This window comes from Perca fluviatilis, chromosome 4 (genome assembly GCF_010015445.1).
Source record: "Perca fluviatilis chromosome 4, GENO_Pfluv_1.0, whole genome shotgun sequence".
Lineage (NCBI taxonomy): Eukaryota > Metazoa > Chordata > Actinopteri > Perciformes > Percidae > Perca > Perca fluviatilis.
This window is the reverse complement of record NC_053115.1, coordinates 77,460-100,827: the sequence shown is the minus strand read 5'-3', so window position 1 is coordinate 100,827 and position 23,368 is coordinate 77,460. Positions and strand designations below refer to the sequence as shown.

The 23,368-nt window shown below is 42.3% G+C and overlaps 1 protein-coding gene across 4 annotated transcripts in view; it reads right to left on the bottom strand.

The window, feature by feature from the left end:
- Window positions 1-377: 377 nt before the first annotated feature.
- Window positions 378-23,368, bottom strand: part of slmapa (sarcolemma associated protein a) — a 79,200-nt gene continuing 56,209 nt past the window's right edge. For 3 of the 4 annotated variants that reach the window (XM_039798316.1, XM_039798317.1, XM_039798314.1), the window contains 5 exons: window positions 22,974-23,178; window positions 21,517-21,634; window positions 18,824-18,995; window positions 15,671-15,805; window positions 379-996 (listed from right to left, as the gene is read on the bottom strand). In XM_039798316.1, the coding sequence (XP_039654250.1) occupies window positions 901-996; window positions 15,671-15,805; window positions 18,824-18,995; window positions 21,517-21,634; window positions 22,974-23,178 (726 nt within the window). In that variant the 3' untranslated portion in view covers window positions 379-900. Of the gene's footprint in view, window positions 997-8,753; window positions 8,842-15,670; window positions 15,806-18,823; window positions 18,996-21,516; window positions 21,635-22,973; window positions 23,179-23,368 lie in introns of all 4 variants that reach the window. The other variant, XM_039798313.1, reaches the window with a different exon arrangement.

Sequence of the window (23,368 nt, the reverse complement as noted above, 5' to 3'; positions counted from 1 at the left end):
CCCTCTAGCTGTAGATAGGTGGGGTCTCCTCTAGCTGTAGATAGGTGGGGTCTCCTCTAGCTGTAGATAGGTGGGGTCTCCTCTAGCTGTAAATAAGGGGGCCAACACATTTTTGTGCATGCATTGTTTTAGTCCAGTGCAACACTGGCAGGGCCGCCGCTAGTTAGCTTAGCATAGTGAATGGAATCCTATGTTGCCGGTTAGCATGTTGTGAGTAAAAGTGAGCCGACAAAAGACAAAAAAAAACTAATTACTTGCACGGAGACAAAAAATGCGTTGGCCCACCTATCTACAGCCAGGGGAGACCGTGATAAGAACTACTTCAACAAACTGTGGAGTATCCCTTTAACCCTCTCCTTGATCTCATGTTTACGGAGAAGGAGAACCAGGACATGAGTCGGGGGGGGTGGGGGGGGGATGTAACGCTTCCACACTACAGCCGAGAGACATGTAGTTACATTTTTCGAGAGGTGACATCAGGCTAGGGGGTCTGCAGGGGTCTGCTGTCGATTCGATTCTACGCAGAAGCATGAAACAGCCTTTACGGTGGGACGGGCGAAAACGCCACCTGTGGCAGGTGTGTGTGTGTGTGTATGGGGCAGCTCGGCCTGCTGGAGAGCGCTCCGTTAACCCAGAAATCAGCAGAGAGACGAAAACCCTTCCCCCCCAAAAAATAAAAATAAAAATAAAAGCCCCCACCACAGCCGAGAGAGAGCCGAGAAACCAACAACACGAAAAAATAAAACCGAGAAGCTTCTGGATCCTCCGTAGAAACCACAACCTTTATATTCCCTCTACAATTATGTACAATTAGACTTTATACAAGTAAAGCAGTGATGCTCTCCTCACAGCGCTGTGTGTGTGTGTGTGTGTGTGTGTGCGTGTGTGTGTGTGTGTGTCCTAGGTGGAGCTGCTTTTGGAGAGGCTGGGGTAGAGGACGGCTGCCGTCACTGCGACCATCACTGCGATGACCGGCATCCAGGGGCTCCAGCCGCTCTGTCAGAGAGAGACAACACACACACACACACACACACACACACACACACACACACACACACACACACACACACACACACACACACAGACACACACACACACACACACACAAAGGACAGACACACACACACAGCAGCACACACACACACACACGCACAGACAGACACACACACACACACACAGACAGACAGACAGACAAGACAACACAACACAAAAACAAAGAAAACACACACACACACACACACACACACAACACACACACACGACACACGAGACAGACAGACAGACAGACACAGACACACACACAGCACACACACAACAACACACACAACACACACAACACACACACACACAAACACCCACACAAACCCGCCCTCGCCGCACAGACAGACAGACAGACACGCACACACACACACAGACAGACAGACACACACACACGCACGCACAGACAGACAGACGCACAGACAGACAGCACACACAGACACACACACACACACACACACACAAAAAAACAAAAGAAATCAAGTTAGTCTGCATCATCACTTTCTGACACAAACTGGATTAAAGACTGAAAGCAGGAAAGAGAGAAGAGAGAAGACGAAGAGGAGCAGAAGACGAAAATGAAAAAGTGTCAAGCCTAAGAAGCTCCCAAAATCGATCGAGCACGTTATTTATCGAATTGCGATATATAATGTATATAATCATATATAATATGAATAATAATCATCTTTTGGGGCTTCAGGAAAGAAAGAGGAGAAAATAATAAAACAAAACAGAAGATGTGGGAATGTCCAGGGGTATCTCGTTTGTGGAGGGAGGTGATAGGTACCATTGCCGATTTAACAGGGGTTCAGTTCCCAATGGATCCTGCTGTGCAGCTCTTAAAGGTCCCATGACATGGAGCTCTTTGGATGCTTTTATATAGGCCTTAGTGGTCCCCTAATACTGTATCTGATGTCTCTTTTATATAGACCTTAGTGGTCCCCTAATACTGTATCTGAAGTCTCTTTTATATAGACCTTAGTGGTCCCCTAATACTGTATCTGAAGTCTCTTTTATATAGACCTTAGTGGTCCCCTAATACTGTATCTAAAGTCTCTTTTATATAGACCTTAGTGGTCCCCTAATACTGTATCTGAAGTCTCTTTTATATAGACCTTAGTGGTCCCCTAATACTGTATCTGAAGTCTCTTTTATATAGACCTTAGTGGTCCCCTAATACTGTATCTGATGTCTCTTTTATATGAGCCTTAGTGGTCCCCTAATACTGTATCTAAAGTCTCTTTTATATAGACCTTAGTGGTCCCCTAATACTGTATCTAAAGTCTCTTTTATATAGACCTTAGTGGTCCCCTAATACTGTATCTGAAGTCTCTTTTATATAGACCTTAGTGGTCCCCTAATACTGTATCTGAAGTCTCTTTTATATAGACCTTAGTGGTCCCCTAATACTGTATCTGAAGTCTCTTTTATATAGACCTTAGTGGTCCCCTAATACTGTATCTGAAGTCTCTTTTATATAGACCTTAGTGGTCCCCTAATACTGTATCTGAAGTCTCTTTTATATAGACCTTAGTGGTCCCCTAATACTGTATCTGAAGTCTCTTTTATATAGGCCTTAGTGGTCCCCTAATACTGGATCTGAAGTCTCTTTTATATAGACCTTAGTGGTCCCCTAATACTGTATCTGAAGTCTCTTTTATATAGACCTTAGTGGTCCCCTAATACTGTATCTGAAGTCTCTTTTATATAGACCTTAGTGGTCCCCTAATACTGGATACCCAGGGCTCGGTTTACACCTATCACCATTTCTAGCCACTGGGGGACCATAGGCAGGCTGGGGGGACTCATATTAATGTTAAAAAACCTCATAAAGTGACATTTTCATGCCATGGGACCTTTAAACGATGATTCCCGTCTTGGTCTTCCTGAGAAAACTGGTAAAGTTTGGCTAGCAGGCTTAACTGCAGCTAAGAAGAATCTCACAATCTCTCTCTAGGGTTCACTGGCTCCGGTCGTTTTTTGGATATTTCTTACCTAGAATTGTCTAGGTAAGAAATTTTACTATGGGGAGAAGTTGATATCTAATTTAAAAGATCTTTTGTCGAGATAGGAGTGCTGTGTGTGTGTGTATTAACAACCTGCTGGAGGATGGCAGGGGAGGGGGTGTGATATTGAAATGTGTGAATGTATTTTCTTGCATGTCAATAAAAAAAATAAAATAAATAAATAACAAAAAAATAAATAAAACGGAAGATAAAAAAAAAAAGATGAAGCAGCAAAGTAAACGAGGCCGAGGAGGAGCTTCCCTGAGTAGAAAAAAAGAGAAACGTTACAGTACAGACTGGAAACACCGGTCAGACATTCCCAAAACAAAAACGAGCAACAAACACAGGACGGACATGATGGACAGAATGATGGATTGTTTTTTTAAAGTGAAGAAACTGCTTCCAAAGAAAGACTTGAAGACAAAAAGATGGGCGTTAACAAAACAAACCTGTTAGCAGGTAAAGTAAGAGAAAGAAGAGAAGAGAAAGAACTGAGATTAGGCAACAGACGCCTTTGGATGCAAGAAATGGAAAAATGGAAATGGAAAATGAGCAAACCCTGTAGCAAGAGATGGAGAAAATGATGCTTAAAACAAATGAGAAAAGAAGCACCAAACACCCTGAAAGTGAGAGGGACAGTTAATGAATGAACGAGGGAGGCCTTTCAATAAAGGCGCCGACACACTAAGCCGATTATCGGCCGTGGGACAGTCTGGCGAGGTCGGGGACTCGAGTCTGTTCGGCTTTAATTTGGGCCGATTTGAGGAGGCAGTCTGACTCAATGACCAATCTGATTGGTGGAGTGCTAGCCCTCGACTAGCCAATCAGTGCACGAGAAAACCGAGAGCTGACAACGCCAGTATCTTGTTATTACTCGTGGTGGTATTTAGTTCTGTTCAGCGAGTAATGACAACAAGGATCCTTCTTGACTACTACAGTACAGGCCAAAAGTTTGGACACACCTTCTCATTCAATGTGTTTCCTTTTTATTTTCATGACTATTTACATTGTAGACTCTCACTGAAGGCATCAAAACTATGAATGAACACATATGGAATTATGTACTTAACAAAAAAGTGTGAATTAACTGAAAACATGTCTTATATTTTAGATTCTTCAAAGTAGCCACCCTTTGCTTTTTTTGATAACTCTGCAAACCCTTGGTGTTCTCTCAATGAGCTTCATGAGGTAGTCACCTGAAATGGTTTTACCTTCACAGGTGTGCTTTGTCAGGGTTCATTAGTGGAAGTTTTTCCCTTATTAATAAAAAAGCAAAGGGTGGCTACTCTGAAGAATCTAAAATATAAGACATGTTTTCAGTTATTTCACACTTTTTTGTTAAGTACATAATTCCATATGTGTTCATTCATAGTTTTGATGCCTTCAGTGAGAATCTACAATGTAAATAGTCATGAAAATAAAAAGGAAACTCATTGAATGAGAAGGTGTGTCCAAACTTTTGGCCTGTACTTTATCACCTCTCTCTGATGAAACAAGGACTGACCACAGCGTGCTCTGTGTTTACAACGTCTACAGAGATGGTCCCTCGTTTATGGTTTTAATTTTTTGGGCGACAACACAGATTAGCGCTGCCTGCTGTTAAGGAGACTAATTACGTCTCGTGCACGCACAGAACGTACGCTCAAGTCGGCGTCTCTTCGGTGCGTTCGGAGACACTTTTTGGACCTCGGGGAGACTGATCAGTCCGACTGCCTCCTCTCGTCTGGTTGGTGTGTCAGAGCCTTTAGAGATGGTCAGGTGTGAAGGTACGAGCCCGACTCTTTAAAGGGAAACCTTTCAGATGAGTCCGAAATAAAGCCTCAGCTAGCGTCATGCTAATACGTTATTTACCGTTCCTCAAAGTAAGCGCTCACATCCTGATTCTCATATCGACTTGGTGTTTAAAGTGCTCAGACCAACGCAGAATCTTGCTTTTTGATCAATACTAATTTAAACAATTCAGCATAATCTGAAAGAGTAATTAGTCTAATACTTGTGGGGGGGGAAATCAAATGCAAATTGGAATTATTGCTGCAAATGTCCTGCTCTTTCCACATGAATTTATCATAAATTGGAACCACTGTAAATTAAATAAATATAATTAATATTAATCTACATTAAAAAAAACTAATTTTTTTCTAAACTTTGTTCCCTTGAATTTTGCCTGAGCGATTTTATTTGATCTTGTACTTTGTGTAAACTCGCACTAAGGGCCCTATTTTAACTATCTAATTCAGAGGTGTCAAACTCAGTTTCCCAGAGGGCCACACTGGAAACTAAGAATCCCATCAAGGGCCAGACGTAGATTATTGACATGTGTTTATTTAAGAGAAAAAGTCAAATATTTTGAGTGTATTATTATTGCATGTCTCATATACTGTAGTCTTCTCGCTTACATTTTGGGCCTCATAAAGCCCCCCAAAAAGTTTGGCAAAAAAAATCCTCAGCCAGCAACAAATACGTTGAAAAAAAAAAAAGGTTGGTTATTATTATTATTACTTTCATTTTCATGTTTCTATTTTCCTTCTCTTGTTTTTTATTTGTTTTTCCTTATCCTCTTCTCCTCGGCATAAGGGTTTTGTTGTGGGTGGGATGGGGTTAACAGAAAGATGTCTTTTATAATTGACACTGTATTAATGCATTGAATTTTGTGCATTCTATCTTTTCTAAAAAAAAAAAAAAAAAAAAAGGTTGGAAAAAAGGCCGAAAAATGGCATCAAAATTGTCTGAAAAAGTGCCAAAAACATCAGAAAGCGCCAAAAACATCGTAAAAGCGACAAAAACTTCTGGAAAAGTGGCAAAACATTGAGTAAAGCATCCAAAACGTTAAAACAAAGTGCCTAAAGCATTGAAAAAAAGCGCATAAACTGCCGGAAAAGGCGTCAAAAATGTCAAAAAAAGCAACAAAAACTTTGGAGAAAGTGACAAAAACTAGGTGGGCCTAAATTTTAAATAAACACATGTGCCCTAAGTGCACAGTGTGAAGCGCCTGGCCCCGGTGCATATAGGGCGCGTCCACACTAACACACATGGGTCAAACTCTAGGCAGGACCGGCTGGCTGCTTGCCTGTGCTGGATTACCTCCACCCTGACACTCCCCTCCCCCATTGAGAGTCTTGTACTGGTTATGTGCTTATGTACCTAAGGTGTTTTTATACTGTTCCCACACTGTACTCCTATCAGGGGCATAGTCTGGGAGTTGCCTTTTTCTCCTCCCCTCTCCTCATGTCATGCTGTCCTGTCTACCCCATTGTCATATTGTCATATTGTATGTTTGTATATGTACAGTACAGGCCAAAAGTTTGGACACACTTTCTCATTCAAATGCGTTTCCTTTTTATTTTCATGACTATTTACATTGTAGATTCTCACTGAAGGCATCAAAACTATGAATGAACACATATGGAATTATGTACTTAACAAAAAAGTGTGAAATAACTGAAAACATGTCTTATATTTTAGATTCTTCAAAGTAGCCACCCTTTGCTTTTTTTTTAAAGCAGAGAAAGGGGAGGTAACCTTTCCCCTTATGACCTCATAAGGAGAAGATTCCTGATTGGTCCATCTGAGCTTTCTTATTAATAAGGGAAAAACTTCCACTAATGAACCCTGACAAAGCACACCTGTGAAGGTAAAACCATTTCAGGTGACTACCTCATGAAGCTCATTGAGAGAACACCAAGGGTTTGCAGAGTTATCAAAAAGCAAAGGGTGGCTACTTTGAAGAATCTAAAATATAAGACATGTTTTCAGTTATTTCACACTTTTTTGTTAAGTACATAATTCCATATGTGTTCATTCATAGTTTTGATGCCTTCAGTGAGAATCTACAATGTAAATAGTCATGAAAATAAAAAGGAAACGCATTGAATGAGAAGGTGTGACTATGTGACAAATAAAGGCTACTACTACTACTACTACTACTACAAATCCAGCCATTCGCAAATTGTGATCTGGCCCGCATATCAATTAAGAGGTTCACAATAAAGTTTGGCCCGCCTACTTTTTGTCGATATTTTTTTCCATGTTTTTAAAGCATTTTTGTCACTTTCTTCTATGATGGCTGAGGAACTTATTTACTTAAAGATATTTGACTCCTTTGTGTCAATTGTGGCCCTTAGTGAAATTAAATTTGACACCCCTGGACGAACACATTGGTGACAATAAACCAAATATAGAACATTAGCCTTATAATTCGAGCTTCCTGGTGAGCAGTTTGCAACGATTACGGTGAGGACTACAGCAAAAAAGATCAACTGTTCACATTTTCCTACCAAATTAAAACTATCAAACCAGAGAGCTTTTCTTCTGGGATCCTGAGGACTTTTCCTTGAAGATGAAAAACTAAAAATGTCTAGATCAGGCTAGATAGGGTAATAGGGAAAAGGGTATTTTACAATAACTTTGAATGCACCACGAGGCTTACTAGTTTCAAGTGAACGCACAGTGTGTTTTTCCGACAATAGCAGCTGCAGAATGCTTAACGTAACGCTGTTGAATCCTCTCCGGTGAAATACAATCACCCTTAAAACCGTTTAGCTGTCAGCATTTTTACCGTGTTTAATCCAGCTGCTAGCTAACGCTAGGCTAACGTTACCTGCTGTCAGGTGAAGTGTTAACTAGCATCACGAGCAGCGATGCTCCTGTTGCCTCTAACGTCTGTTTCAGAGCATCAGAGAGCAGTGTAAGAGGCATTCAATTGGCACCGAAATGAGGCACCGAAATCTGCGTTGCAATGCAGATACCGGTCGTTTAGGCACCGGTATTAGCACCGGGTTTCGGTACCCAACCCTACTGCAGGCACTGAAGAGAAGGAGCTCTCTCTTTAAACTTTAAACTTGTGGTTGGTGGGAGCCCGTCCCTTTAAAGAGCAGAGTTTAGTGTTCGCTGCAGAAGACAGACTGACAGGCATGCAGTTAGAGCTGACAAAGACAGACCGCTGTGATGATACTGGGTCTTAAAAAGGTTGTCTGGGAGGTGAAGAGAACGTCCTGCTGATCAGAATTCAGGGTTCAACCCTAACAGCAGTCTGCACCACGATGAATATAATAATTTGCATAATTTACTTCAAACTCGTTCTCCCTTCTCATTTGATAATGTTATTAAAAAGGGATGAAAACTAACTTGGTAAAAACCTGTTTTGAAATGTACTACTCTGTTCCCTGTTAGCTTTCACCGGTGCATCGGCTACTCTTCCTTTGGCTCCACAGATGTGTGAAACAATACTGTTAACATGCATATTCATAACACTGTGAGTTAGGGCATGCATTGGCAGAGGTCTGCGCTCTCCGAGTGCCCTTCTAGTTTCTTTATATTTTACACTGATCCAATTACTGTATTTCAAATATTGTCCTGACATATCTCAACCTAATTATTATAACCATCACAATTCCACAAGGATGTCCATTTAATGCCTTGTAGAGGATAGAAAAAAATACTTTTTATAGGAGCACTGAAGGTTAACAGTCGTGATTTAGGAAGAATAATCATTTCAGCCAAGGTTAGACTGTGTGGGGTCAAAACATTGCTTACTGATAGCAGTGAACAGCTACTTTTCTTATCTAATTCTCAACACGCGACGCTGAATTCATCACAGATCAGGACGATGTTTTCAACTCCGTCACCTTTCCTTCCACAGATGATGCACAGATGGAGACAAAAGAGAGAGAGAGAGATTGAGAGACAGACTGATGTCATGTCGGTGTGTACCTTTCTACCACAACTGGCCGAAACACCAGTACAGCAGAGCCAGGACAAGGCCAATGAATATGGCTTGGACAGGCTGCAGTATGGATGGCTAGAGGGAAGGGAGGGAAGGGAGGGAGGGAGCAGAGGGATAAGAAGATATCAGCCGGCAAATCAACCAAAACCAACATGGAGGATGGAGCAGCTACAGCGAGGGGGGAGGAAGGGAGAGCGAGACAGAGAGCTCTATATATATATATATATATATATATATATATATATATATATATATATATATATATATATATATATATATATATATATATATATAAGAGAGAGAGAGAGACATAGAGAGGCAGAGAGACAGAAAGGCAGAGAGAGAGAGAGACAGAGACAAAGAGAGAGAGAGACACACAGAGACAGAGAGACACACAGAGAGAGAGAGAGAGAGACAGAGATACAGAGAGAGAGAGAGAGAGAGAGACAGAGAGATACAGAGAGAGAGAGAGAGACAGAGACAGAGAGATACAGAGAGAGAGAGAGAGACAGAGACAGAGAGATACAGAGAGAGAGAGAGAGAGACAGACAGAGAGAGAGACACAGAGAAAAAAGAGAGAGAGAGAGGGAGAGAGAGAGACAGAGAGAGAGAGAGAGACAGACAGAGAGAGAGACACAGAGAGAGAGAGAGAGAGACACAGAGAGAGAGAGAGAGAGAGAGAGGGAGAGAGAGAGAGAGAGGGAGAGGAGAGTTGTAGGAAAGCAGGTTTATTTCGAGTCGGCCGGTTCAACAAAGCCACACCGCCACTTCTACACATCCAACAGCGACATTCAAACACCACAGAAGAAGGTCCATCCGTCACCAGGCTCTTTAAAGAGGGAAACATGTTCCGGTTGGATTAACGGTCTGCACCAGAACATCTCGTTAGCACTCAGATAAACTGGCTGACAGTAACAACAGTCCACTTGACTTTTAAAAGGCCAGAGTGAACTGTTTGGAATCTGATCGGATGTTCAGTTTTAAAAACCAAATAATGTTCGACAGGTTTATATAATAAAATAAATGCTAAAATAAAACACGTGCCGATACATGACATGTTGTGCCTGGTGCAGATAAAGAACGGACAAAAAAAATATAATGAAATAAAAGGTTATTTTTAACTTGAGTCCTACTTTCACAGTTCCATTCATCATTTCTATCAGTGCTCATCATATTGTACTTATCACACACCAGTCAGCCCTTCCAGAAAAAGGTTTTTCTGTGATTGATGTGGGCAAAAATCCTTGATTATGCGGCACGTTTTCTTAAAAAAATGCGATGGAATATGCAGGATATTTATGCAATTTTATGCGATGAAATTACGGGAATTTGCAAAAACTGCAGTTTGATGAAAAAGAGAAAAAACAGTGATTCTCCCAACACCCTGCTTCTCTTGTGTGTGAAGTAAACGCAACATTTTTCAACTCTCTAACATACAGTACAGGCCAAAAGTTAGGACACACCTTCTCATTCAATGCGTTTCTTTATTTTCATGACTATTTACATTGTAGATTCTCACTGAAGGCATCAAAACTATGAATGAACACATATGGAATTATGTACTTAACAAAAAAGTGTGAAATAACTGAAAACATGTCTTATATTTTAGATTCCTCAAAGTAGCCGCCCTTTGCTTTTTTTGATAACTCTGCAAACCCTTGGTGTTCTCTCAATGAGCTTCATGAGGTAGTCACCTGAAATGGTTTTACCTTCACAGGTGTGCTTTGTCAGGGTTCATTAGTGGAAGTTTTTCCCTTATTAATAAAAAGCAAAGGGTGGCTACTTTGAAGAATCTAAAATATAAGACATGTTTTCAGTTATTTCACACTTTTTTGTTAAGTACATAATTCCATATGTGTTCATTCATAGTTTTGATGCCTTCAGTGAGAATCTACAATGTAAATAGTCATGAAAATAAAAAGGAAACACATTGAATGAGAAGGTGTGTCCAAACTTTTGGCCTGTACTGTATGTGTGACTTTTCTGCAACAAAAATGCAGCCCCCGCTTAAAGATACGGACTTTGGCTGATTATGCGTTGAATTATGCGATCGCATAATCACGTTTTTCTGGAGGGACTGACCGGTGGCGAATGACAAACTTTGCTTTTTACCAAAAACTACACTGGTAGCTTTTTAAAAAAGGGGAAATCCACCAATTTACACATCAAAGTCTGTTGTTAGGTGTTGGGATCCACCACAGCATATGTGACAAACGTTGCATAAAGCCTTTTGTGTCTCCACTGTACAGAGTCTGATTAAATACCACCTGAAAGTGGGCACACCAGAATAATCCTGCTAATAATTCCTCACACAACTACAGTTGGTAAGGTAGGTCAAAATTGAAGCAGGAAGTGGGTGTGAACTGTATGTAAATGTTTACAAAGTGCACTTTGAAAGGTGAATGGTAAAATTATGACCCAAATAAGTTTGTTTCTAAACCGCCTGATCGTCCTAGTTCCCAGATCTCAGCTATTGACTCTGTTGACTGCATAGAATGAGCAGGAAGAAATGATGGATAACTCTATGAAAATAAGACCAAAGTTGTAATATCAGGAAATATCTTTTTGAAAAATCTGTTAAAACTAGGGATGCACCGAATCCAGATTTTTGGGGTTCGGCTGAATACCGAATCCACTGGTTTCTGCTGAAACCGAATACCGAATCCTCCTCCCACACTCAGTCCATTAACACAGTGAACACATTAATGATGTAAACAACGTGCACAGCCTCTAAAATAGTTAAATGCAACAACTTAATATTGAATTCACACGCTCTTTGTGATTATTTGATGCTCTGCAGTGCAGTGGTGGAGAACTCGAGATAGGTCTTGGTCTTAAGATCGGTCTCAAGACCACTTTTTGAAGGTCTCGGTCTCAGTATCGACCACATATTTACTAGGTCTTGTCTTGGTCTCGGATAAAGAGGACTCAGGATTTTATTTCAAGACCGGTCAAGACCACAACTGCCGGGATATCACTACATTGCGTCTGCATTGTAGTGATATCACATCGTAGGAAAGCACATCGCTATCGCCAGACGAGTGACAATTTTGTTCGGCAAATTTTCGCTAACCAGTGTAACCGCTGTAGGGAGACTCCTCTACCGAGAGAACAGCTGACAGCCCGGGACAGGCGCTGTCTGGTTAACACCAGTTTTTAGCAGGGACTGTCCTTCCTTTGCCGTACCTGAAGTTGCTGCATTCTGGCTGCTGTCTGGAGATTCCTTCGTGCACAACTCGTATTCTTTCGGATGTTTCACGCGCAGGTGTTTTTGGCAGTGGTGACGCTGTGTGGTTGTTTGGGGTCCTTGCCGCCGCGGGACAGGTCGGAAAAATTCCCAACCCCATCAAAAAAGCCCAAATATTCAGCCGAATCCGAACCCTGGATTCGGTAACCTGACTCCACCAGATGGATCGCTTCCCATCTGCTCGGCATATCCAACTGGGAACTTTCCGTTGGAGAACTTTGGGAAGGGGAGCGAAAATCGTGGTTATCTGATTGGATAAACCACCTGTCTATCACCACCTATAGTTGGTGATAGACGGGCCAAATCAACCAATCAGATCAAACCTCTTGCCAAAACCAGTTCGGGAGAAGAGCAGAAAAGCCTCCAGTGCTGTTTTTTTTTTACTCTTCTTCCAATGAAGGAATACTTTCTAATTCAGATGAAACTTGCTGCGATAGCTACGCTCATCTCCTCCGTGGAAGCCGCCACGTTGTTTAGACCGAACAGTCGCTTCTCGTTGCGCCACACCTAAACCCGCCTCAAAACCAGCGCTGATTGGTCGGTTGTTTGGCGAACGGCTCCAAATCTTCTCTATCTCAAGATGCCAGACTGGTCTGCGAGTGGAAAACTGGAGCTCGCCAGATCAGGACGCTCTCACCAGGCTACTAATGCGCGATTTGCTACTCAATATTCAGCTGAATCAGATATTTGGTATTCGGTGCATCCCTGGTGTGCTGATCTAGTCCTGTGAATCCGAATCAGGACTTTTATTCTGAAAAACAAAAACCTGAGGAACAAGACAAACATCTACCGTCACGTCAGCAAAAGACTGAAGAGTAAGAAGAGCTGAAGACAGGTAGATGAGAGAGAGAAGAGGAAGAAGGGTAACAGAGGAGGAGGAGGCTGTCATCTTCTGATTTTGGGTTTCCTGGAGATTTCACAAACTAACAGCTGTTACTGATCAGCTCAGGATGGAAAGGCAGGAGAGACGATGATGTGTGATGATTTCTTATCATACATATTCAGTAATTCACTCCATCTGCTTGTATTCACGTCCACCACAGAGGTTGTTATAAGTCCTCTACCAGGACTGGAGGTCTGATTCCAGATTGGAGAGACATTTTGGGGTCCAAAGTTAGCAAGTAAGAAGTGAGGAAGGAGACTGTGAACTGGAAGTGCTGGGTGGGTTAGAGTCCATGAGCAAGTCTGGTACTTCTCCTGCATTCATCTTTAAAGGTCCAATATGTAATACATTTTCTATAACAAATCCAAAAATGACCCCAATGTCATCAGATATTAAGGAAACATGCTAAGTTGAAATACTATATTTTTTGACAACAATGCTAATGCCAGTATTTTCTCTTTTTGAAATTTTCGTTCCATGACGTAATGTCTGTTTTGACCTGTCTGTGTGTGTGTGTGTGTGTGTGTGTGTGTGTGTGTTTTGGCCTGTGTGTTGGTATCAACCCAGTTTGACAAACCCGTCTGGGTAAATACTGGAGATGTACTTGAAAGATGGAGACAGCTTAGAGCCCAAAAGGACGCAGAGCTGGCTTATTTCTAGGGGTGTGACGAGACACTCGCTCACGAGACAAGACGAGACACGAGATTGGGGTCACGAGAGCGAGACGCGATTTTAACACTAATTTAAAGAAAACTTCAGTTAAGAAATATGACTGGGAAAAATAGTCTTTACTCAGAGAACCAAGGTTACAAGCTAGGGGTGTGTGAGGCACGTTACTCCACGAGGCAGAGACACATCGACGATTGGGTTCATGAGAACGAGACGAGATTTCTCGTCGAGGTGAAAAGTTGTCTCGTGAGGCGATGTGATGTCAGCGTGGAATTACTATTGAAGATCCCCCTGCCACTTTTAAATCATTTGTGTGGCAACATTTTGGTTTTCCTGCGGAAATAATAAACGGCGAAAGAGTGACAGACAAGACGAACACAATATGTAAATATTGTAAGAAAGAAATGCCGTATACCGCGGCTAACACGAGCACTATGCAAAAACACTTACAGCACCAACACAGCTCTCTACTAACTACTAGTACGGCATTTCTTTCTTACAATGTTTACATATTGTGTTCGTCTTGTCTGTCACTCTTTCACTCTTTTCACCTCGACGAGAAATCTCGTCACGCGAGATCTCGTCACACCCTTACTTATTTCCTCCTCCATTTTATGTCATTTCAACATTTGTGTACTCACACTGAATTATATAGAGTACTCAAGTTGGTTACTCGCAAAAACAAACAGACAAAGCCAGTAAAGTGATCCCGACTGGTCATGGCTAGTCCTGGCTAACGCCGCCATGCTAACCCTGCTAACGTTACCGGAGGACCAGTCAAAGTGTAGTTCAGCGGCCGGAGCCGACAACGATGAGTTATTTTAAGCCACGAGAGGGGGGCTGTAAATCGGGAAGACAGGACTGTGAGTTTGCAGTGCGTTTAGCGATTGTTGCCGTAATTCTAAGCCAATGAAGTGTGTTCAGTCAGCATGGTAGTGGTATTTTTACCATTTCGTATTGTAATTCTAAGCCAAAAAAGTGTGTCTGTCAGTCGCATACAGAGCTCTGCATGAACATGGGCTTCTATGGCTGTCAATATAGCCAGCATCTAAGTAATGTCTGGCTATGTGAGACTAGCATCTAACGTTAGCTACTCCGCTGTGCTGTGGAGTAATGTCTGGCTATGTGAGACTAGCATCTAACGTTAGCTACTCCGCTGTGCTGTGGAGTAATGTCTGGCTATGTGAGACTAGCATCTAACGTTAGCTACTCCGCTGTGCTGTGGAGTAATTTTTTTTAAAATTAATTTGGTGTGTGTGGAGTAATGTCAGCTATGTGAGACTAGCATCTAACGTTAGCTACTCTGCTGTGCTGTGGGTAATGTCTGGCTATGTGAGACTAGCATCTAACGTTAGCTACTCTGCTGTGCTGTGGAGTAATGTCTGGCTATGTGAGACTAGCATCTAACGTTAGCTACTCTGCTGTGCTGTGAAGTAATGTCTGGCTATGTGAGACTAGCATCTAACGTTAGCTACTCCTGTGCTGTTTTTTTTTTTTTGGATTAATTATAGCTGTGCTGTGGAGTAATGTCTGGCTATGTGAGACTAGCATCTAACGTTAGCTACTCTGCTGTGCTGTTGAGTAATGTCTGGCTATGTGAGACTAGCATCTAACGTTAGCTACTCTGCTGTGCTGTGGAGTAATGTCTGGCTATGTGAGACTAGCATCTAACGTTAGCTACTCCGCTGTGCTGTGGAGTAATGTCTGGCTATGTGAGACTAGCATCTAACGTTAGCTACTCCGCTGTGCTGTGGAGTAATGTCTGACTATGTGAGACTAGCATCTAACGTTAGCTACTCTGCTGTGCTGTGGAGTAATGTCTGGCTATGTGAGACAATCGTCCAGCAACGTTGTTGTTGTTGGGATTAGGGGGCGGTATTTTGAATTTGTACTGCAGTAACTATTTTAAACACTAGCTGTCAGTATTACATATTGCACCTTTAAGCAAAAAATAAATAAATAAATAAAAAGAAAACTGTGGAAAAAAACCTAATGAAAACATCTGGATTCAAAGCTAAGTGAACACAAGAATAAAAGGTTAAAACCCAAATAGTTATGGTCTTTGGTATTATTAAAAGGAAGTGTATGTGTGTGTTTGTACTTACGGAGCTGGTCTTGTCCTGCAGCAGCTTCAGGCTGCTCCTGCACTGCTCCAGCTCCTCGTGGATTTTCAGCTTCTCCTTCTCTGTTCTCTCATAGTGCTGACGGAGGTCCAATAGCTGGGACTGTGTCTCCTCATACTACACACACACACACACACACACACACACACACACACACACACACACACACACACACACACACACACAATGTCTATATCACATTTTATTTCTATAAATATCCATAAAGAAGTGACAACTTCAAGGGATTGTGTACCTCTCTCTGCAGTGTGTGTGTGTGTGTGTGTGTGTGTGTGTGTGTGTGTGTGTACTAGGGATGGGCATGGTCCGTGTGACGCTTATCAGTTCAATTTTCTTAACACAAACGGACATTTGGAAAAACAGAAAAATGGGTTAAAATATCCAGTTTTTCATTGTTTTCCAACTCAACAAATTAAAAAATTTGATCTTTAAACAGTTTTTCCAATTTTCAGTTTTTTATTCAGAGGATCAGAAATTTAGAAAATTACTAAATTGCGTCTGGGCTCCAATTATTCAATACTGCCATGGTATTCTCTCCCTCTACTTTGTGGAATATGCAGCTCATTAACTACATATGGACCAAAAAACACCCCAAACTGATAGACTTTGGGGTCAGAGGTGCAACTGATGCTTTTGAGTGGGGGGGCAGGGCTTAGCTAGGCAGAAAGAGGAAGAGAACACCATGGCAGTATTATTGAATAATTGGAGCCCGGACGCAAATTTGTAATTTTCTAAATTTCTGATACTCTGAATAAAAAACAGAAAATTGGAAAAACTGTTTAAAGATCAATTTTTTTTTTATTTGTCAAGGTGGAAAAAATGAAAAATGAAAAATTCGATATTTTAACCCATTTTTCTGTTATTCCAAATGTCCGTTTGTGCTTAGAAAATTTAACTGATAAGCGTTACACTGACCGGGCACGTCAAGCAAAAATAAAATTCAATATTCACTGGGGCGTATTCGACAATTCCTCGAGAGTGCAGCGTGTGTGTGTGTGTGTGTGTGTGTGTGTGTGTGTGTGTGTGTGTGTGTGTGTGTTACCTCTCTCTGCAGCATACCTGTCAAGTATCCCGTTTTGGCCGGAAAGTCCCGTATTTTACCCTTCTTTTCTGCCATTTTCCCGTAAATCTCCCGTATTTTAACCTGCGTTATTAAAAAAATAATAATACCCCGGGCCCGGGCCGAGTAAAAAAAAAACAAAAAACATTCCCAATCTGAGCTCTGTCACTAGCCACTAGCCTGGCGATAGCTGCCACCTGCAGCAGCCTGCTACAGGTGCTGTAGGTGGCAGTTGTCGCGAGGTCAGTGTGTGAGGTCAGATGATGAGTGACAACGCGGAAATAAATAAATAAAATAAAAAAACAGAGACTTATGATGGACGCTACGACAGTAAGGGATTGTTTAGATCTGCAATGTTCAGTCAAACACTTGTTTACTTTACAGTGGAAAGGCTCGGGGCCCTGTTCCTTCAGTTGATAAGATGAGAGAGGAATTCACTGACTGACTATCAGGTGACAGATAGTAAGCAACTCCCCCGAGAAGACAGAATCGACAGATTCTGGGGCCTGGTAGGAAAGGACATGAGGTTCAGTGAGCTGCCAAAACGTATGAAGGCTTTACTATGCATTCCCCAGAGCAATGCAAGATCAGAAAGGGTGTTTAGCAAAAGATTGTTCCAGAGAATAGGATGGTTAGACAACAGAACTGTCTGCGCTCTACTCTCATGTAAAATGAACCACTCTGGCCCCGCCCACTAATACACTCCTTCCACAACAGTCTTAAAGAAGGCAAAGTCTGCAACACATTTTTTAGGCTTAGTAAACAAAAGTTATGTGAAATGAAAAGAAAAACTGTAAAAGAAAAGCAATATGAAATGAAAAGAATGTGTGGAATGAAAATAAAATGTAAATGTAAAGACAAGCAATGTTAGAAATTCTGCATTCTGCATCAAGTGGAGATTTTAGCTTTCTTGTGCACCGGTCTTAAAATGTAAGGGATACTGGAGCGCCGGAAAATGTCCCTTATTTTCAAATCCAAAACTTGACAGGTATGCTCTGCAGTGTGTGTGTGTGTACCTCTCTCTGCAGTGTGTGTGTCTCTCTCTCTCTGCAGTGTGTGTGTGTACCTCTCTCTGCATTGTGTGTTGCTCTCTCTTCTGCAAGTGTGTGTGTGTACTCTCTCTGCGATTGTGTGTAGTGTGTGTCTCTCTCTCTGCAGTGTGGTGTGTTCTGTGTGTTGTTGTCTCTGCAGTGTTTTTATCTCTGTGTGTGTGTGTGTGTGTGTGCATGTCTCTCTCTCTCTGCAGTGTGTGTGTCTCTCTCTCTGCAGTGTGTGTGTGTGTGCGGTGTGTCTCTCTCTCTGCAGTGTGTGTGTGCCTCTCTCTGCAGTGTGTGTGTTGGTCTCTCTGCAGTGTGTGTGTGTGTGTACCTCTCTGCAGTGTGTGTGTGTGTGTGTGCCTCTCTCTGCAGTGTGTGTGTGTGTCTCTCTCTGCAGTGTGTGTGTCTCTCTCTGCAGTGTGTGTGTGTGTGTGTGTGTTTGTGTGTACCTCTCTCTGCAGTGTGTGTGTGTCTCTCTCTCTGCAGTGTGTGTGTGTCTCTCTCTGCAATGTGTGTGTGTGTGTGTTTATACCTCTCTCTGCAGTGTGTGTGTGTGTTTATACCTCTCTCTGCAGTGTGTGTGTGTGTGTGTGTGTGTGTCTCTCTCTCTCTGCAGTGTGTGTGTGTCTCTCTGCAGTGTGTGTGTGTGTGTGTGTGTCTCTCTCTCTCTGCAGTGTGTGTGTGTCTCTCTGCAGTGTGTGTGTGTATGTCTCTCTCTCTCTCTCTCTCTCTCTGCAGTGTGTGTGTACCTCTCTCTGCAGTGTGTGTGTGTGTGTGTGTGTGTGTGTGTGTGTGTGTCTCTCTCTCTGCAGTGTGTGTGTGTGTCCCTCTCTCTGCAGTGTGTGTGTGTACCTCTCTCTGGAGTGTGTGTGTTTGTGTGTGTGTGTCTCTCTCTGCAGTGTGTGTGTGTGTACCCCTCTCTGCAGTGTGTGTGTCTCTCTCTGCAGTGTGTGTGTGTTTGTGTACCTCTCTCTGCAGTGTGTGTGTGTACCTCTCTGTACAGTGTGTGTGTGTGTGTACCTCTCTCTGCAGTGTGTGTGTGTGGGCCTGCGACTGGTCCAGCTGGCTCTTCAGCTTGCTTGCATCCTGCAGGTGTTGATTCTCCAGAGAACCCAGTTTGTCCTGCAGAACCTCCTCCCTCTTCTCCAGGGACTCCAGACTGCTGCTGAGAACCAGACTCTGCTCCCTGGTGCTGCACACAAACAAGTGGTTTTGGTCAAGTCTCCTGATTGGGACCGATTGAGCCCTACTTATCCCAACTTCTAAAAACTGGTTCTTTTGCCCCCAACATTGCATCGTGCTGCTCTGATTTATTACCAGGAGAGCAAATGTACGACGATAAATCAATCATCAACCACTGATACATATATATTGTGATTAATTTAGGCATAAACCGTTGCCTGACTCATTGAATCTGAGGCCTTTGCTGTGCGTTAAACAACCTCTGCTATTTTACCTATAAAAAGGTATATGTTACATTTCATAAAAATACAATCGCCCCTTCTGACATTAGGGCAGAAGGTATTTATTTTTATTTTAGGTGGGGTGGCCTGCCTCCATAACAATATCCTAAGGTAACACTTTACTTGAAGGTATCTACATAAGACTGACATGACACGGTCACGAACACATGACACTGTCATGACACATGAACTCAAACAAAAAACAGACTGTAGGGCTGCTCCCTCTTAGTCGATTAGTCGACTAATTGGTCATTTTGGTCTTAGTCAACTTAGATTTCTTTACTCCATTAGTCATGTTTGATGCTGTTTTCATGCTGAATGACTTATTTCAAGAAACATACGAGCACATCTCTGGTAAACACAAGAATTAAAGTGGTGCTTTTGCACGACTCTTTGTGGAGAAACTCAGATTTACAGATCTGTCGATTAAATAAACTAATCGATTAGCCGATACAACTGAATGAGTGTTACACTTAATGCCAGAAGCGTTAAGTCATAAACGTTCATGACTTGTTTATAATGTTTAGGACACGTTCATGACTGTGTCATGTCACTCTTATGTAGATACCTTCAAGTAAAGTGTAACCTATCCTAATATTATTTTGGTTAGCAGCATTTGCATTCACTGCATGTGCCTGAATGAGGCAACACTGCAACATGTTTGTGTTGGGCAACAGTTGGGAAACAGCTTTTGTTTGAGATGCTAAAAGGTGAATTTTTCACTAAATTCACCTTTCTGCTGAGACATTGTTGAATTCGGCTTAATCTCCAAATGATCATTTAAAGACATTTAGGAAATACGTACACACAAAAGACTCCAATCTAATCCTAAGCATTAGGGGCAGTGGGCTGCTTTAAAGTGCCTGGGGAACAACTTGGGGTGGTTCAGTGTTGAGCTCAGGGACACTTTAACATGTGGAAAGTGGGATGCCGGGGATCGAACCGTCCACCTTGTGGTTAAAGGCCACTCTCGCCCACTCTCCCTCCTGAGCCACAGCCACATGTTGTAGGTAGGTAGTTGTAGGTTGTGGATCTCAACAGTTCAGGGACGGGACAGCGAGCTGCAGCTGACATCTGCAGTTTCACCGGAGTGGTGCATTTCAGATATTCATGAGAAGTGCTGCCGATGGCACCTGCAGTTTATTTGAAAATAAACAGAGCTGAAGCTCAGATAAAATCCTGCTGAGCTCTCGGCTTCGATGAGAACATGCCGTGCAGGTGTTTTCTCTCCATGGAGAACAGACACAGCACAGAGCTGCAGTCGGTTAAACCTGCTGACTGTTCGGTCTGGTTCAGTCAGCTGTCAGTCATGTGTCGGTCCCTCTTCGTCCAGCTCTGCCTGAATCAGCTGGACCCCACATTTCCTCCAGTCCTTCTTGTCCTCAGTCCTTCTTTTAACGCTGAATCCAAACTTTCAGCCTGTCAGGACCTGTGGACTTCCTGTCAGCTGTCCTGAGTCAGAATTCATCAACTCGATAACGGCTGTCAGAGACTTATAGCTCCAGTTTTAACGCCCACCCTCACACAGTTTGACACGCATTCCCCACGTGTCCCGGGTCGATCCTCAACTTTAGATTCAGTTACGAGTTTGGGCACTCTAATAGAGGTGTGAATCTTCACTGATCTCCCAATTTGATTACGATTATCATGTCAGCAATTCAATTTGATATCTCGATGCGTCAAATACATGTTTCTATTAAAGCCATGTAGGATATTTAATTCAGAGCTTTTCAAGCTTCAAAAACCAAACATCCTGCAGTGCTCTGATGCTAAATAAATTACAGATACATGAAACTATACAGCACTGAGCACATGGCACCTCCTGAATGTGCAAAACATACCAGAATATGTAAACAGAAATGTCGTTAGACCTACATTAAATTGTAAACCAAAATAATTGATTATGAGCCGGCCGATTATCGATGCAGCATCGTCCAGGTCCACGATTCCATGCATCGATTATTTAATTAATTAATTTCAACACCTCTACTTTCTAATATAGAGTTTTAGTTTGAAGTACAATATGTTTAATTCACCTATTGTTATCTACTACATAATATTTATATTTCATTTTTACAGCAATTCCCTGAAATCTTTTTAATTCTGTCAACTGGAGTTTAGCATTTATTAAACTCCATTTTCTATTTTATTTTTAACTGGAGTATTTAAATTTGTGTTAACAAATGTGAAACATTGTGTATACCTGATGGATTCAAATAAAGCATTTAAAATGTGCGTGCTGGTGTGTACCTGCTCAGCTCAGTCTCCAGGCGGTGCAGTTTGTCCGTAAGAGCTTTCCGTTCACCTCTCAGGCCATCACAGTCCTGCTGCAAACACACACACCGCTGCTGCAACGTAACACACTCCGCTGAAGAGAAGAGGGAATATAGTTGTAATTAATATCTCTGTGTTTATTTAAAAAAAAAAAAACCAGGGCTCCAGACTAACTTTCTTCACTAGGAGCACAGTGGCCCCCAACTGAAAATTTTAGGGCCACAACCAGAAAATTTAGGGGCACACACCGTAAATCAACATGCTAACCAAATATTCACATTTATACTAATTTCCACTTTATTACTAATAAATACTTTGATAATAGATGCAGAAATTACAATGTGCTGTTTCAAATTCAGTGTCACTTTTGAAGATGCAACATAGAAGGTAAACTGACAGCCCCATCGCGCATATATATATATATATATATATATATATATAAATATATATATATATATATATTTTTTGTTTATTCTTGTATTTGTATATTATTTTTTAGCCCGTTTTATTTTCATCATGACCGTTTTTAACTGCTCTTTAATGTTTCATGTAACGCACTTTGAATTGCCTTGTTGCTGAAAGGTGAAAGCTGCTGTAGAAATAAAGTTGCCTTGCCTTACAACCTCAGCCTGTCAGTCAGTCACCAGGGCAGAGAAACCACTGTTGCGCCTGCTTGTCTCCGAGGAAGTCCATGCATTTAAAATCTACATCCAGTCACTGTTCCATTATTAATGTGACTACTATCGCCACTGTTCATCACACCCCCAACCGGCTCGTCAGACACCGCCTACCAAGAGCCTGGGTCTGTCCGAGGTTTCTTCCCAAGAGGGAGTTTTTCCTCGCCACTGTCGCACTGCTTGCTCTTGAGGGAATTACTGGAATTGTTGGAATTGTTGGGGCTTTGTAAATTATAGAGTGTGGTCTAGACCTACTCTATCTGTAAAGTGTCTCGAGATAACTTATGTTATGATTTGATACTATAAATAAAATTGAATTGAATTGAATTGAAGTGTAACATCAACAGCACCGCGACCACTTTACAGCAAACACTGTCTGCGTTTGCTGCAAGTTATGAAAAACTAACCACACTTGAAACCGCTTTATCGGCGTTTCCGTGACTCACCGTGACTTCAACAAAACTGCAGAGCCGACGTAGTTTGCACCGTCTGCAGCTCTGCGAGTGTGTGTGTGTTTGTGTCAGAGCTCTGCTCTCCGTCAATTTTCAGAGAGGAGAGATAAGCGCTCTCAGGTACCGAAATTTCAACGGTTAACGTGTAAAAAAAAGGGGGGAAATTTACTGGTCGCACATGTGCGACTGGATGTAAAATTCAGTCGCATACTCTCAAATTTTGGTGGCAAAATGCGACCATTTGGTCGCAGTCTGGAGCCCTGAAGACAAAGAGTATTGTTGGCATTTGGACTCTCTTGCTCACCCTGCAGCTGGCTGGTGGAGCTCTGCTGGTGTTGCTGCTGAGCGAAGGCCTCCTGCAGCCTGCTGATCTCTCCCTCGTACTTGGCCGCGGTGTCCCTCCAGTGCTCCAGGTCAGACCGCACGCTGCCCAGGTCGGCCTGCAGGGCGGCGATCTCCCGCTCACGCTCCGCCGTGGCTGCCTCCATGGCGTGCCGGAGGACGAGAATCTGACCGCACAAACACAATCCACAAGTCTGTCAGTAACGTTGTAAAACTTTATTGTAAACTGACACACAGAAAGTCTGTTCGTACAAGAGGGGGGGGGTCTGGTTTCTGCAAGAAGAAGTCAAAGAGACTCCTAAGGGGTCAGAGAGGTGCCAGGATCAGTCAGAGGGCAGATAGGATGAATAAGAGAGT